This window comes from Antechinus flavipes, chromosome 4 (assembly GCF_016432865.1).
Source record: "Antechinus flavipes isolate AdamAnt ecotype Samford, QLD, Australia chromosome 4, AdamAnt_v2, whole genome shotgun sequence".
In the NCBI taxonomy this organism is placed as follows: domain Eukaryota; kingdom Metazoa; phylum Chordata; class Mammalia; order Dasyuromorphia; family Dasyuridae; genus Antechinus; species Antechinus flavipes.
Genome location: NC_067401.1, coordinates 117,703,041 through 117,721,038, shown reverse-complemented (window position 1 = coordinate 117,721,038; position 17,998 = coordinate 117,703,041). Strand labels below are relative to the sequence as shown.

General features: G+C 35.7%; 1 protein-coding gene across 2 annotated transcripts in view; it reads left to right on the top strand.

Moving 5' to 3' along the window:
• Nucleotides 1–17,998, top strand: part of DHX40 (DEAH-box helicase 40) — a 41,860-nt gene that overhangs the window by 16,623 nt on the left and 7,239 nt on the right. For both annotated transcript variants that reach the window (XM_051994138.1, XM_051994139.1), the window contains 6 exons: nucleotides 1,088–1,219; nucleotides 5,409–5,508; nucleotides 7,818–7,904; nucleotides 8,074–8,256; nucleotides 11,298–11,378; nucleotides 12,417–12,574. In XM_051994138.1, coding sequence (XP_051850098.1) covers nucleotides 1,088–1,219; nucleotides 5,409–5,508; nucleotides 7,818–7,904; nucleotides 8,074–8,256; nucleotides 11,298–11,378; nucleotides 12,417–12,574 — 741 coding nt within the window. The remainder of the gene's footprint in view (nucleotides 1–1,087; nucleotides 1,220–5,408; nucleotides 5,509–7,817; nucleotides 7,905–8,073; nucleotides 8,257–11,297; nucleotides 11,379–12,416; nucleotides 12,575–17,998) is intronic.

Sequence of the window (17,998 nt, the reverse complement as noted above, 5' to 3'; positions counted from 1 at the left end):
ATAAAGAGAGGAAAAAAGCATTTCAGCAAATTTAATCAGAACATCAACTCAGTCTGGCAGGATCTATAATATTACACACCTATCTCTCTACAAAAAAAAGGAGATATTTTTTCTCATCTGTTCCCTGGGGCACACTTGGTCCTTATAACTATACCCTATACAGTTTTACTTAAAAATAATATATTTTCACAAAATGATAGTTTATTTATTATGTCTCACCTTAGTTGGGTACTTTATTATAAAATCTTGTTTATATGGTCTAAATTTGAAAGAAAAACAACAGTAATAGTTGCTAGTGTTTATATAATGTTTTAAGATTGGCTAAGTGCTTTACAATTATTATCTCATTTGATCTTCTAAATAACTTTAGGAGTCAGGTGCTATTAATACCCTCATTTTACATATGAGGAAACGGAAGCAAGCTGAGATTAAATGGGTTACTCAGGGTCATAAGAGTATCTGAGGCCAGCTTTGAACTGAGATCTTCTTGACTCCACACCCAATGTTCTATCCACTATGCCACCAGCTACAAAGGGTCTATAGCTTTGTCAGAATAGTCAACTCAGAAGAGTTGGCAAAAGCACCAATAATCTGAGAATTATTGAACCTTCCTGACTGTTAGCTGAGCCCTCTCTCTAGTCTATTCTTCCTATAGAGTCTGTGGATAGAGAACAGGGTTTGTGATTTCAAGAGCCCCAGTGATGAACTTTTGCTGCTGCTACAGGCCAGCATCTTCTGAACCACTTAAAAGTGTGAGAGAGGTCCACAGGGCACTGACGAGTTACATGACTTGCCCAAGGTCCTAGTGCCAGCGTGTGACCTATCAGAGATAGGATTGGAACCAAGGGTTTCCCACTTACAAAGCCATCACTATTTTGACTTTGCAACACTACCTATATGTGTGTTGTAGTACATTCAACACAAATAATGACTACACTTTGATTCCCTTCATCTAGTCTTTCTATATTCACATTCATCTGAGGATTTAAAATAATTTCTCAATCTATTTCTAATCCACTCATAATTGCATTCTTAAATTAATTTACTCTTTAGGTACTTATGTGAATTTTTTTTTCACCCATTTTAGGCCAGTCTGAAATAGAAAGAACTTGTGAATTACTTTTCCAGAAGGCAGAGTCTATTGATTACCAGTATGATGTTAAAGACAACTCCATAGATGGTTTGCTGATATTGCCATTATATGGAGCAATGCCAACAGGTACTAATTTAAAACAGTTTTTAGCTTATAAGAATTCTGTCTGAAGTGATTTTTTTGTACTTGAAAGCCCAACAGAAGATCTTTTACATTTGATATGATGGGAATAGAGGATACTTGTGATTTCTTTTCTAGAGACTTTTCCTAGTTTCATTTACCTCTTAGCCAAGTCTTATTGAGTTGTATCTTTGGTCAGTAACCACTCCCCACTCCACTGTATTTTTAAGGTTCAAAGTACTTGGTTCAAGTGCACAGGCCCCTGGACACCTGGGCAATTCCACATCCCTGGAGCATGGTGCCCCTCAGTCTGGAAAATCCACATAAAATATTTTGACTCTCCCTTTGTACCAGAAAAGCAGTCTAAATTTTTTTTTCTCTTTCTTTTTATGGTGATTTATTTATTTTAAAATTTGGGTTGAATATTTGGTCATAGGCTCTGTGTGATCTGCTAGCCTTTACTTGCCATCTGTGGTTTCTGCAAAACTCCTCCAAATATTCACATTTAATTTCTCATTCCAATCCATGATATATAGAAACCATGATGGGTAAAATCTCAGTGTGGAAGGGGTAACTATACTCCTAGCATGGCAATGCCTCCCTTGCTGCTGCTGTTCGTGGTGTTCTCTCTGGGCTCCTGCCTACCCTGGGGCTTTCTCCAAGGAGCCTTCTACTTTTATTGCCTATATACACAAAGCTTTGCCCCAAAATGTTCCTTTCCCAGTCTTGGTCACCCTGGGAGACTCCTGGTTTATTTGCCTGCTGTGCAATCACTTATGGAACCAGGACTAATTTCAAATTTTAATCTTTTTGACTTGGAGCTCTTCAAAAACTAATTTGAAATGTATATGGTTTTTTTTGTTTGGTTTTTTTTTTTTTTTGGTTTACTTCTTAAATGTACATAGCTTGTCTTGATACCATACACTAGGTTTGTTGGAGAGAGGGAGGAAGAGAAGAGAACTTTCTCCTATTGCCCATGAGCTTCTGACTTTTTGTGCACTTTTGTGGTGGAAGAAGTTATTCAGTGTAATTTCTCATGCATTTCTTGGTCATTATTTGGCATGGCTTTTCTAGAGTAGAAGTTGGGAGTTTTGAGCAGCCTGCTTCTGGACAGGTAGCCACCTTGCATTCTATTCCAGACTTGCTTTACAAACTTATGGCCTTGTGTTAACTTTATGGTCCAACAGGCTTTCCTGTGTGTCTTCCTTACCCTTGCATATTAATTAGGAACTCTGCTTTCTTCAAAGCTCAGCTTAAACCTCAGCTCTTGCCTAAGATCTTTCCTGATTTTCAGCTGTTGATCTCCCCAGTTTACCTAGTATTTATTATGTGCATGTTTTGTGTATACTCGGGGTGTACATGTGAACTCTTTAATCTCAGTTCTTTGAGGAAAGAGCCTGTTTCATTTTTTTCCTTGTGCCTCCAGGGCCTGGCAAATAGTAGGTGCTCAATGAATCCTTTATCTTAGACCTTTTTCCTTTAATTCCCTCTATCTTCTGGTACTCACTAAAATCTACCTTTCTCCTAAAGACAACACTATCTCTTGGAGCCCTCTCCAAGACTAGCTTCTGCTTTTGTCATTCCTGGCCAGGAAAAGAATGTGGATTGCTGCTTACTCTCCACTGTCACTTTCAGACCCTCTTTCCACCATTATGGCACAGAAGCCACTGATCTTGCTCCTATCATCTATGGACCTCTAGGTCTCTCCTTCCCAAGAAGTTCAACACCTACCTCTTAGTCTTCTCCACCCCAACTCCCCAAACTGCTTGGTATCCAAGATCCAAAATCTTCAATTCCCATGACTTTTGTCATCATTCTTCTTCCATCACATGACCACATGCAAGTATGAATCCTATCTCCATCTAAACAACTCCAACACAATTGAATTTGCCTCAGGTTCTAGAATTCCTAGTTACAACTCCAGAACTCAGTCATTTCCAGTTCCTGGATATGGAGGTCATTTCCAGTTTTTTGTGGTTACAAATAGCTCTGAATATTTTTACAGAGATGAATCTTTTTCCTGTTAACACTTTCTTTGGGATTTTGTCAAATGATTATTGCATTTATTAAGTATCTATATGACAGGCCTATGTTAGATGCTGAGGGTAAAAATACAAAGAATGAAACAATTTCTGCTCTCAGGGAATGTACATTCTAATGGGAAGATTTTAGAATAATACTTTAAACAAATTTTGGCTGGTTTCTCCTTTACAAAAAAAAAAGTATAACCAAGGAGTGATGATAATTATGTACTGCCACAAAGAGAACGCCAGAAGTCTGACTTGTGAAATACATCAGAGAAAAAGTTTTGAAGTTATTTAGGTAGTTCTAATGGCATTAATGGGGAAGGAAGAAGAAATCACAACAGTTTTGTTCAAGATTTTGAAAAGTCAATCAAGTATTTATTAAACATATGAATGAGGTAGATTAAAAATAGACTAGACTATTTAAAATCAAAAAAACTAATTTTTCTATTTTGTGCAGATTATCAAAGGGAGGGGCCTTCACTTTAATTTTCTTTACATTTCAATGTTAGGATTATTTTTACTTTAAAAATTGAATATGTACTTAACAGAATAAAACCAATTAAGTATATGTTTATAGCCTCTTATACGTTCTATATGAATTTCATTATCTCAATCATCAGTCACAGTTTATTAATAACTTATGTCTGTTTTCATTATCTTTGTATGTTCACTTCTTATATTTATTGATGCATTTTTCTATGTATGTTATCATAATATGTATTCTTTGGTTTTACTATTTGACTTTCATATTACTTTCAAAATTTCTTTATATTTTTTCATTTTATCACTTATTATATTAGTCCATTATGTTGCTAATAAAAAAAGCTCATGTTTATATAGTATTTTTAGCTTGCTTTGCTTTATAGTTACCATGTGAAGTAAATAGGACAAGTTATGGTGATAGAATTCTATGGATTAGATTAAGGGAATTTGTACCTCTACCATGGAGTTTTTACTTCAATAGCAAGAAAAACTTTAGCTGCTAGCCAAACTTACTACATAGCAGCATATTCATAACATAGACTGCTATTTCTGGAAGGGAATTCTCTGTTAATGAAAAATATTTAAGCAGAGGTTGGCTGGCTTATCATTTGTCAAGGATTTCTGCTTTGGAATGCAAGATTGGATTAGTGCTCATACTATTTATGTGGCTCTAGGCAATTAATTTAAAAAACCTCAATGGACCTCAGCTTCCACATCTATAAAATGACCTGAATGGACTAAATGAGCTATGAGGTAACTTCCAATTAATTCTTACTGAGAAATTTTTCAAAAATTATCTTTGAATCTGTTTTAAAGGTTCAGATCTTAACTATACCCATAAGGCTATAAAATCATGCATATCCTTTGACCTAACAATACCAGTACTAGGCATAAATACCAAAAGAGATTTAAAAAATAAAAGGAAAGGGACCTATATGTATAAAAATATTTATAGTAGCTCTTTTCTCAGGTCAAAGAATTGAAAATTGAGGGGATGCCCATCAATGGGTGAATGGTTGAATAAACTCTGATATGTGATTATGATGGAATACTATTGTTTTATAAAAAATGATAAACAGGATGCTCTGAGAAACAGCTAGAAAGTCCTCCATGAGTTCATGCAAAATTAAAGTACAATGTAAAAAGGAATAGCAATGTTGTAGGATGATTAGCTGTGAATGACTGCTATTCTCAGCAATACAGTGATCCAAAACTACTCTGAAGGATTTAGGATGAAAAATGGTATCCATACCCAGAGAAAGAACTGATTGTGAATGAATACTGATTGAAGCATTAAAAATAAATAAATAAAATAAAGCCTCATATCTTTCTATAAATTGGCTTTCTGGAAGTTTCTGGATTTCAACATATATTATAGAGTATTCTAATAATTCTTCACTCTAGAATTAGGTTTTTTTTTCCCTGTTATGCTTTGATTCTAATTCAAAACATATATAGTGTGTATGTATGTGTGTATGTATGCATATACATAAAATATAGAGATAGATACACACTATATATATAATATTTCTATTCACACACATACACATATTAGAATGTAAACTTTAAAATAAGCATTGTTTCACTACCTCCAGCTCCAAGACAAGTACTTGATTTTTAATAGGTGCTTAGTAAATGCTTATTGATTCACTGTTAATACACTTTTATTTTGACTCTTATTTTAGAGCAACAAAGAAGAATATTTTTGCCACCACCACCCGGCATTAGAAAATGTGTTGTATCTACAAATATTTCTGCCACATCTTTAACAATAGATGGAATCAGGTATAGTTCTTAACAACTTTATTAGGTTTCAGGTTAAGTTCCTAACTTAACTGAGTGTCTTTGCCTTTCTGTTCCTCCTTTCTCATTTGGATTTTTTTTCTCTTTTTTCACCCTAAATTCAATTTTATTTTTAGTTCCATTTTTTTTTCCTTCTTCTTCCTCTTTTCCCCTACCCAATAAGGAAGCAAGAAAAATAAAACTCTTTTCCCAGTTTAAGAATTATCTGTTATAGTGCTTGTGTTTCACTAAATAAGGAATCCAAAGGCTTTTAATTCCATGCTCCCATCATCAGATATATCTTCTTCATAATCCACAGTCCTTTTATTTCAACATATATTTGTTATCCCTTGCTTATGTGTTATTTTATGTTTGTCCTAAGTGTTCATCTAAAAGTAGAGCCATGATGTCTTTGGCACATAGTAGGCATGGTACATAGCATTTTATGCATGGTACATAATATGTCTTTTTTTTTTTTTAATTTATTTATTTATTTTTTTTTATTTAATAATTACATTATATTGACACTCGTTTCTGTTCCGATTTTTTTTTTCCCCTCCCTCCCTCCACCCCCTCCCCTAGATGGCAAGCAGTCCTTTATATGTTGGATATGTTGCAGTATATCCTAGATACAATATATGTTTGCAGAACCGAACAGTTCTCTTGTTGCGTAGGGAGAATTGGATTCAGAAGGTATAAATAATCCGGGAAGAAAAACAAAAATGCAGATAGTTTATATTCGTTTCCCAGTGTTCTTTCTTTGGGTGTAGCTGCTTTTGTCCGTCATTTATCAATTGAAACTCAGGTCTCTTTATCAAAGAAATCCACTTCCATCAAAATATGTCCTCATACAATATCATTGTCGAAGTGTATAATGATCTCCTGGTTCTGCTCATTTCACTTAGCATCAGTTCATGTAAGTCTCGCCAGTCCTCTCTGTATTCATCCTGCTGGTCATTTCTTACAGAACAATAATATTCCATAACATTCATATACCACAATTTACCCAGCCATTCTCCAATTGATGGGCATCCATTCATTTTCCAGTTTCTAGCCACGACAAACAGGGCTGCTACAAACATTTTGGCACATACAGGTCCCTTTCCCTTCTTTAGTATTTCTTTGGGATATAAGCCCAATAGAAACACTGCTGGATCAAAGGGTATGCACAATTTGATAATTTTTTGGGCATAATTCCAGATTGCTCTCCAGAATGGTTGGATTCGTTCACAACTCCACCAACAATGCATTAGTGTCCCAGTTTTCCCGCATCCCCTCCAACATTCATCGCATCCCCTCCAACATTCATCATAATATGTCTTGAATGGAGCATAATATGTTTTGAATGGTGCATAGTATGTTTTGCATGGTACATAGTTTTTTTTTACATAGAGTGTAAAATGCTTTGCATGTTGAACAATAAATGTTTGTTGTGTTGAATTAAAATACTGTACTCCAATTGCTATGTTAATTGTGATTTTAAAAATTTGTGCTTAAATATTTTAATTTTGCCAACATTTTATTTTTGGCTAAGATTCTAGAAAAACAAAATTCTTGAGAATTTAAGGCCCAAGGCAGTCACCTCAGACAGCTGAGTTAGGCCTTTTCAAGGTATTTCCTAGTAATAATACCTTTTTTTCCAGAGGCAAATTGTTTCTGCTTTTGAAAAAGCAGACTCAAAAAAAGTCATTTTTTTATAATTATTGTTTAGCAGAAAATGATTAAGAATACCTAAAAGGTCCTTATATTTGTTTCTCATCTCTCACTTTTGTTTTTTCTTTCCCTTCCCTTTCCTTTTAAAATTAATTTTTTTTCCAAAAGGAATAGAAAAGAGGAATGGCCTTGATTTGAAGAAATTTTGGGGGGAGGGAGTGTAAGAATCATATTATAAAGGTAGGAAAAAAACTAGATCCTTACTTTCTTTGACTTCTATCCTAACTTGTTTCTCTTAATTGATTTTGTCATTTCTAACATTTAATATTCTGTTTTATGGAAGCAATGTGAACTAGAGACTAAGTAATAGATTGAGAACCCACAAGAATAGCTCAGAGCCAAATTTTAAAATGAGATAAAATATATAGTAGGAAGTGATAATAAAGTATATACTGGAGGAATTCATTCCTTTGAGTGAAGATAAGAAAGCAAAAGAAGATTAAAAAAGCAAAAAAACTAGACCAAAGCCATGGTTCAATCATTAAGTGGTATAAGAAACCAAATTTTTGTAAGTAACCAAAAAGAAAGGAAGAACTAAAGTGTTTAAAAACTTCCTATTTCCTCTCATTCCTCAGAGAATTAACTTCTTTTTCCTTCAGATATGTGGTAGATGGTGGCTTTGTGAAGCAATTAAATCATAACCCCAGGTTAGGATTGGACATGCTAGAGGTGGTTCCAATTTCAAAGTAAGTTTCCCTATACTCCTTCTTTCAAAAAACATTTGGTGGGAATTGCTCTTACAGTTGGGAAGGGAAGGTGGAAGAATCCTGGAATGGTCATATTGTTTGGTAAACCTGCAAAGAGTTTTTTGAAAAAAAATTTTAATTTTAAAAATATTTTTCTTGGTTTTGGAAGGAGTGAGGCAATGCAACGAACTGGTAGAGCTGGCAGAACTTCATCTGGGACTTGCTTTCGAATCTACAATCAGGATTTCTGGGATCAATGTATGCCTGACTATATGATCCCTGAGATTAAAAGAACTAGTTTAACATCAGTGATTTTGACCCTGAAGTGCCTTGCCATTCATGATGTCATAAGGTATGGAGACAATTCAGACAAAGAAAGGGTTTTGAGTCCCTTGAGGAATGTTATACTTTTACATTTACATGGGTTGGGTCATTGTTTTCTGTTCTTTCTAAAGTTCTGAGTTAACAGATTAAAAAATAATCAGGCCTGAAAATTGGGATGTTGGAGTTGGAAAGAACTTTTGGACTCATTTAGTCCAGAAGTAGAGTAGTAGGAAACTAAATTCTGACCTAAGAATCAAAGAAAAAAGCACAGTGAATCATTTTTCCAGTTCAAGTCAACATGAAGAGACAGTCTTCATCTGTAGATTTGCAGAACTCAGATCAAGGGAAGCAGCAATCACACTTTGCTTTAGAATCTATACAAACAAGGAGAAAAGGATGTTAACTAAATGAATTACAGAAAGGAGGAATACAATACACAGAATTGTATACCGAAATATATTTCATTAAAAAGGAACTGAAGGAAAAAGAGAGAAGGAAAAGAGGGGGAATAAAAGAAAAAGCAAATCAAGGCAGGGATTAGTCCTAAGCAAAATAAATTCTAAGGTAATATAAAAATATTTATAGCATCTGTTTTTGTGGTAGCAAAGCTTCAGAAACTTAAGGAGGAGGAGTTGTCCAGTTAGAGAATGATAGAGAAAGTTATATAAATATAATGGAATACTAATGATCATGAATGAAGAACTTAAATGGCTTCAGAGAAATCTGAGTAGACTGATGCAGAGTGAAGTGAACAGAACCAAGAGAACAATTTATATAACAATATTATAAAAAATAACTGAAAAACTTAGAAAATTTGATCACAATGTTGCAGGAGATGTGGGAAAACTGAGAAACTAATGCAGTATTGGAGTTGTGAAACGATCCAACCATTCTGGAGATTAATTTGGAACTATGCCCAAAGGGCTATAAAACTCCACATACCCTTTAACCCAGCAGTAGACCCAACACTATTGGGTTTGTATCCAAAGGAAATCATAAAAGAGAGAAAAGGATCCACATGTGTAAAAATGTTTATAGCTCTTTTTGTGGTAGCAAAGAATTGGAAAATGAGTAAATGCCCATCCTTTGTGGAATGGCTGAACAAGTTGTGATACATGAAGGTAATGTAGAACAATTTTTATTGTCCTATAAAAATGATGAACAAGCTACTTTTAGAAAATCCTGGAAAGATTTACACAAACTGATGCTGAGTGAAATAAACAGAATCAGAAATATATTGTATACAATAACAGCAAGAATGTGTGATGATCAACTATGAAAGACTTGATTCTTCTCAATAATTCAGTGATCCAAAGCAATCCCCATAGACTTTGGACAGAAAATGCTATCTACATCCAGAAAAAGAACTAAGGAGTTTGAATATAAATCAATACATGCTTTGTTCACTTCTTTTTTCTTTTTTTTCTCTCTCCTATGTTTTTCTCTTTTGTTCTGATTTTTTCCCCCAACATGATTCATAAAGCAATGTATATTAAAAATTGATTAATTAATTTTAAAAAAGAAAAAGAAAATTTGATTAGCCTAGTAACTAACCATGATTCCCTTCAACTCATACCAAAGTATGCTACCCCTTTCCTGTAAAAGAAGTGAAGGGCTTAGATTCAGAATGAGGCATATTTTTTTGGATATGGCCAAGATGGAGATTTTTTTTTTTTTTTTGCTTCACCATTCATATTTGTAACAGAAGTTTGTTTTTCTTTATTTTTTCATTGGGGGAAAAGGACAGGAGATAGAAAAGGCAGATTTTTTTGCTGACTGAAAAAAAAGTCCATTGAGCCCAATCCCTTCCTTTGATAAAGAAGGAACCTGAAGCTCAGAGAATTGATATGACTTGTCCAAAGTCACATAATGAATAAGTGCAGAACTGGAACTCAGTTTAGAAGTCATGTTAACATGATGTCATTGAATATTTACTTATGGGCTGGGTAACATGGAATACCAAAGAAAATCATGGCATGGTATTCATGGAGTTTGGGTTCTTCACAAGAATAGATAAATATTTGAAACAGAGTGTTCTAATGCTAATTATGTGGAACAGACAGAATTGTAGAGAGGCAGGCTGCTGTAGTGACGGAGGATATCTAGTCTCCTGGGAATCTAATTTTGCTTATTTTGAGCATTGGAAGCTTTTTTTTTTTTTTTGCTTTACTGAAAATTTGATCCAGGGATCAGCAAGGGAAACTATTTTTCCTATCTTAGTAGCAGTCTTTTCAGATCTTACTCTCTATCATGCAATCTTTAATCCAGGGATACTGGCCTCCTGGCTATTCAATAAACAAGACCCTCCATCCCTTAGCTGTCAGTTGGATATTTTCTCTCTGTCTGCTTTCCTTCCTCAGTTCCCACCTACTGACTTCCAAAGTTTTCTTTAAGTCCAGGCATCTTCTACAGGAAGCCTTTCCCAACCCCTCTTAATTCTGTTAATTATTGACCATTTATGTTGAATATAATTTACTTTGTTTATATATTTGTTTATACATTTTCTTCTCCATTTAAGTATAAGCTCCTTGAAGGCCGGGTTATATCTTTTTATATCCCCAGTGCTGAGCACAATCCCTGAATTTAATGATTGTTTACTGACTGACCATTCTCAGGAATTGCTAACCTAGATCAGTGAGGTAGAGGGGCTGGACCCAAACCAGGGCCAGTGGCCTAGGGCACTGCTATTCCTGGGTCTCTTAGGCCAACAGTTACTAGAAGTACTAAAAGAGATACTGGCCAGTAATAATGACTTCTAACGTCCTGTTCACTTTTACAAGTCTGTAACACAAAAGCAAAAGGAGTTCAGAAAAGGGAGGAAATGTGGGGTTCAGAAAGTCTATAAAATCTTTCTGAAAGAAGTAATAATTATGCTTTGAAGTATGGATAAGATTTGGATAGTTAGAGAAAGGGATACAGGAAAATGAGAGAGTCAAGAATCAGATTTTATTGAAGATATTACTTTTAAACCTAAATTCTCAAAAGAAAGTGATTTGTGCAACTGAGTGATATTGGGTCAGGGCATTGCAAACAACGTAACCTCTTTTTGTATCTCATTTACATACCTAGGTTTCCCTATTTGGAACGACCCGATGAGAAACTTATTTTAGAAGCTCTTAAACACCTCTATCAATGTGATGCTATTGATAGGTAAGAAATACATTTTATTTTCTTATCGTGGTTTTAACTGGGTTCAGAAAAATCAGTCATTTAATTTGTTTTCTTTTCCCAACTTTTCTTCACCTTCACTGCCCCTAACCCTTTCTGCCTCTACATTGTGGCTTCTAGCCCCTCTGTCTCTCAACTCTTAGCACCCACCACCTTTTGCCTCACTTTCACAATATTGATCCTGTGGTTAACTGATTTACCAGCCTCTTAGTCTTTGTTTAAACCTCTGTATTGTTTATAAATCAGTATTGACTGGCAGTCTATAACATTTTGAGAATTTGAATTACAAATCAGGGGCCCCCTGCTAACTAGCAAACATTTATTAAGAGTTTGCTGTGTGCTAAATATTGGAGAATCAAAAAAAGGGCAAAAAACATTAAAATTGGAAAAGAAATGGCACAGAGGCAGCCTGAAGGCCTGTTCTTTCCCTTACTCTACTTTTTTCTCTTTCCCTTAAAGAGGACAGGGTATGTTAGAAAGGCAAAGCTAGAATATAATTTTCTTACCAGAAGTATTTTCGAGACTTGGGAACTTTGATTAACACAATGATGGAGTGTGGTTGAATGGTGGTTGAATGAGTGGTGACATAGAAATGCAAAGGAAGGTGCTTTTTTTTTGGGGGGGGGGGGAGGAGGGGAGAGAAGGGAATGAAACTTGGTCAACATGAGAATTTGCTTTGCTTGAGTATAATGGTTTTGTTTTTCTTGCTTTCTGAATGGGGAGAGAGGTAGTGAGAGGTAGAGGGAGAGAATGCAAACGTGAAGGCAAAATAAAATCTAAATTTGAAAAAAAGTAATTTCTCCTCATATATGCATATCTGGCCTTATGCAGACCCACTTAAATAAAGGTATTCTAAGTGAAATTTTCTCTACCCGGATAATTTATTAATTATCTTCAGCTGTATATATATCTTTAAGAAAAGAATGATTTATTTCTTGTTTGCCCTGAAAGATTTATTTACCTTACAAACATTAATTACCCTATAAGAGAATAACTTAAAGACTTTTTCCTTCTATTAAGGAGTGGCCATGTGACAAAATTGGGTTTATCAATGGCAGAATTTCCCCTCTCTCCAAATTTGACCCGTGCCATCCTAAAGGCTGCTTCTTTGGATTGTGAAGATATTCTGCTTCCAATAGCAGCAATGCTATCTGTAGAAAATGTCTTCATTAGACCTGGTAAGAAGCTATTTGCTCCATTTCTTTTTTAACACTAGAATGTCCTTAACTTCTGTTGTTAGGGTAGAATGAAAGAAAGAAGTTTTAGGAATGTCTTCAACAATCCTCCCCCCCCCTCCCTTTTTTTTTTTTTACATTAATACATGTTTGTGGAATAAAACAAATATTTCTGTAGCATAATACAATAAAAAAGATGATTGTATATGAAACTGCATATCTGCAAAGCACAATTTACTATTCTTTTCAAATATACAACAAAATTATCATGGAAATTTCTTTTTTTCCAGCTTTCCCCCACCTACAATTTTAATATTTTTAATGATTTAATATTTTTAAACATTTTAATATTTAATATTTTGAGGTTACTGTTTTGCATGTTATTGGGGTGATTGTAAACCTCTGTTGTTTGGAAGTCAGGCTTTGTTGTGTAGTGAATAATTTGGAGTCAGTAGCACTTCAATTCGTATCTCACTTCTGATATTTAATTAATTTTGAGATTTTAGGCAAATCTCTTCAACTTCATGTACTTCAAACAGTTCCCTAGGTATTAATTGGTTACTAAGCCATGCATGGGCTGCTGTCTTGATAGGAGAAATCCCCCATCTCTTCTCATGCTAACCAATCATAGACTCAACGTATACTTTTTGGAAAAGCTAATGCAAATAATATTTGACTATTAAGGTATAACAATATGTAGAGGACTAAAAGATTCAATTTGGAAACTTTTTTTTCCTTTTGCTCCTCTTAGAAAACAAATGCCAGTCTATAGGCACTACATTTAACATTAAAGGGGAGGGGGAGATCAACACATTTCATGCATGAGGAACAATAAGAGCTAAATGGCAAGGTGCTTTTGATGACCAGTTTGACTAAAATGTAAAGCATGCAGAAAGGAATAGCATAAGATAAGATTAGAAATGTAGATTTGCACCAGGTTTCCTTGAGGGTGAGGCTGATGGGTTTGAATTTTTATGGTAGGCACTAAGGAGTCACTGCAGATTTTTGAGCAGAGGGGTGACATTACTGCATATGTTACAGAGGTAGGGCAAAGGAATTGGCCCTTTTTAAAAAAAAAATGTGAATATGTGCTAGTCCCATGGTAAGATCAAAAGATAACCAGTGAAAAGAGCCTACATATTTCATCAGTATCTTTGTGATGTCAGGAGAGCAAAGAGAAGACCCCCTCAGAGCATTAGGTAAGTGAGTGAGCCCTCTCAGTGAACTTGAGGCAGAACATGGACAGCAATCAAACCCAGTGGCCAAGAACCACCAGAAGGACATCCTGCATCAAAGAAATCCACTGGAGTATTGTAACATTCCCTCAGGGATACTTCATGGCTGATATAACATCTAACACTGAATTACCTTTCAGTGGTTGGAAATCCATCTGAAAATGGCTTCTAACGTCTGTCTCTAACCTGTCTTTCACTTTGTTGTTATTGCTGTTATGCCTCTTTTTTTAGTATCATTTTCACTTCCCCCAACTCTGTTCCTCTCTTATTACCTATTGGGTCTTACTACTAGTGTGACCTTGGACAAATCACTTAACTCCTCCGTGGGTCTTGGTCTCCTCATGGGAGTTTCTTCCCAGGATAGATCTGTGTTCCTGGACTATGTCCCTATCGGAACATGAGGAGTCCAGGTTTCATTCTGCACCCATTGCCCACCAACGCTTTTTTTTGATACACAGGAGGCATACTTTACCATCCCTCCCGCCCTAGTCTCTATTTCCTCAGTCTCAGAAATTCCAGTATCTCATTCAGGTAAATATTTCAGAACACATTTTTTTTTTAAACTAGAGATTAGGAAGCTATTTCTTCTGAATTTTCTATTGATAACAAGAACCAATAGTGTTTTGAAATGCTCAGAGAAAAGATGGAAGAGTTTTATTCATCTCTCAATCTTAGAGGGAGAAATAGCAAAGGCTCTTAAATTGCTTCAACAGGAAGAGAAAACAAATTACAGAATGAGAAGAGAAAAGGTTAGGGGACAGGGAGAAGGAGGTCCATAGATCTGAGATTAAAACTTCTCACATGAGCTCTTATCTGCTCTGGCTACCAGAGAGTACTGGGCACAATGTGCAGGCTGCCTTCATTTTGTGTGGGCCCCAAATAACACTAAAAGAGTGCTTCAGTTTAACAGTCCACTGAGCATTTAAATGTCCACTGAGTGTCCAGAGAGCACCATATCAGGCAGATCCCTGAGGTGAAAGACTGCCAACTCTTGTTATCCTTTGGACATGGGATCTTTGGAATGGTTCTGACTGAAAGGTTTTTATTTGGTTGTCTTGGTAAAGAAAAGTAGTATAGAAGACCTTTGCCTTATTGTGGTATATTAGTGATGTATTAACTCTGTTTTGCTGAATCAGCAAGATAGGGAGTTCAGCCCTTTAGCTGTTTAGATAATAAATGATCTCTCTGGGGAATTTGTAGATGCTTGCCTTCAGGGTACCTTCTTTTGTTGACATGTCAAATTTATATTTACCTGTTCAGACATTTTTGTCCCCCAGCCCTCACTGTCGTTCCACCCCAACTCCTGTAATAGATAACTTGTGCCTCCCCCAGCTAGGTTCTGAGCCCTATCACCACAAACTGGGCCACCAGGTCAGGAATTTTTCCTTGCTGAAGCAGTTTTGTGAAGTATCTGCTACTGCACAGAGAGATTCTATCTGCAGCTTCAGCCCCAAGAAATTAGGAATTTTTACAGATAAACCATACCACTTGGAAAAGCATACTTTAGTTTCCCTACCTTTCCCTTACTTCTCACCTCCCTTTTTTAATATGGAGCTTTGTATGTGTAGAAGTTAATGTTGTCAATTAGTACTTAAAAATGCTTGACTTAGTTAAGAAAAGTTCTAAGAGATCAAAAGCAAGTAAAATCCTCATATTTTTATGACTTTGTAGAAGATGAATAAAATCAGTGGCTGCATTTTTATTCTTTAAAGTTGTTGTAAGGCATTTAATTTCGGGTCTGCATTGGAAACTTTGACCCTGTACCAAACATTATCTACCTATCCTCATCTTCTGTTAGATTATGGGGATTAATAAAATGATAAAACAACATTTTCCTTTCTTTCTTGTTCCTATTTGATGCTTTTTGTGTTTTTGTGGTCTGGAAATATTTGACACAGTTCTTAGATCCTGGAAGTTCTTATTTGACATTTTCACTGTAATACCTGAGGGCTACAGAGGGTTTTTTTGTTTTTTGTTTTGTTTTGTTTTGTTTTTGCTAATATAAAGGAAAAGGCTGAAGGGAGGATTTCTATCTTATAAAGGAAACTTGCCTTTGATGTCAGTTATGTTAATAGGCAAGAGAGATAATTGGGGCAGAATGACCTTGGTCTTCCCAAAATATGACTTAGTATTGCTCAGGGATCCTAAGCTATTCCTGTAGAACTGACTATCAAGCTATGACTGTAATTGGTATGAGTGGCCTTTCCATTCTGTAGGGGGATTAGAAAAGTGACACCTTTCTCTTCAGTTCTGACACATGTCTTTGTAATCTTGAATCTGGTCTTCAGGAACTAATAAAGGTGGGTTTTTTTTGCTTTTCTTTTTGTTTCTTTGCTTTTCTTTCCCTTCCTTCCGCCTTCCTTCCCTCCCTTTTTCCTTTCTTTCTTTCTTTCATTTCTTCTATGGTACAGTGGTCCAGAATCTATTCAATTGATACACTCTTTTTCAAGTACTATTTATAGCCTCACTTTAATCTGTAAAATCCTGTCTGAGTTAGGCATTTGTGATTGAAGACTAGTTATGTAGTGTTTTTACGTTTTCCTCATAGTCAAAATAAGGTGTATGCTTAGACTAACTATCCTCAAATTGGGAAATTGTGGTCCAGTATGAGAAAAAAAAAGATCCTTTTAGACCTTGGTCTCTTGCCTCCATCCTCTGCCTTGCAGTAGTCAGCTGCTTATTCAGTATGGACTAATGCAGTCAAATAAGTTGAGAAAGCAAAGAGACAGAGAGGCTGTTATGAATAGATACATTCTTTTTAGCTGGAATATATAACTTGGCCAAGGACATTTATTACCAAGGTAATTTCAAGGTAATTCTTAGGTTCAGATGGGACTTACATCTCCCACCTAAAGCTAGCTACTGGGTGTTCCTTTGTGAGATTTGGAAAACAAAGGACAGTTTTCATATATGTGATACTGCTACCTTGATGGCCTGAACCTTTGTCTCTACTAAATATTTGCATTACTAAAATACTCTCTGCAAAGCCTTTTCCACTATCAATTGTGATAGAATTTACTGATGACAGTGAAGAATTCTGCACTTATATCCCAGTCTTGTTGCTAGTGCAATTGCTCCAATTCCCTAGTATCTACTTATTTTCACTGGTTAGAACTGGAAATAAAATGACTGGGAAGAGGGGGTATTTTTTTAACTGAAGAAAATTGCAAGTACAGTAGTGTGAAAAGTGATGAAGAAGGGACAACTCACCTATTATTCACCAAGAATATAGAAGAGTATTAATTACAGTGTTACAGCAAGGTGAAGTGCTGCAAGATACTGCATTATGCCGAATCCTTGGATCTCTTCCCATTCCTGCTCAGCAGTATCCACTCTCCTCCTTCACAGAGACAGTCAGGTCTCTGTTCATTAACATATCACCCTGGCTTCTTGAAATTCTATCTATTAGCTTTACTTGAATTCATATCCTAGTAAGGTCATCTCCAAAACAAGGCAAATTATTTTCTCCTCGGTCTTTTAAAACCATTTGTATGCAGTTAAAATGAATAGCGTGGACAGCCTTAAAAAGGAAAACCCTGTCAAAAATATGCAGCCTGAGTGGAGGGTTTTGAAAGTGAAGGTTGTAGGAACTTTGGTAATGTTTAAGGTGCTACATTTATGTGCTGATAATGCAAGTCTCAGTCTTTGTTGCTGTTTTCTTAAGCACCAGCTGCTGTTGTTTCCTTCCTCTAGAGCTGCTTCCCTGAATCACTGCCAGGTATCAGCAGTCAAGACCTTCCTAAAGCCCAAAACAGGAAGGCTCAGACCTTAATGTGGATTAGTTTAATCAGATTTCTTTCCTCCTTCCAGTTGGTTGAGATGCATACAAGAGAGAATAAGAGTTTTGTGATGGAGGGAGGAAGCATCAAGAGAGAATTTTGGTCAGTGGGGCTCTTAGGAGAATACCAATCTAGGAAGGCTGCTGCAATAGAGATTTTATATTGTCAGAGCATAACATGGGGGAGAGGAGTCTGTTAGGCTAGAGAAGACTAGGGATATCTATGATGAAGAGAAAGATACTAAAAGTAAACACCTACTCTGACATCTTGTCTTTATTTCCTTTGGTTCCAGATACTTCCTTCCCTTTTCATTCTCTCATCTTTGAAAGCAGTCATAGCTGTTATTTAACTTATCAGGTCTCTTTGCCTTACCCTTCTTAATAAGAGGGTGAAACAGTAATGGAACAGGGATC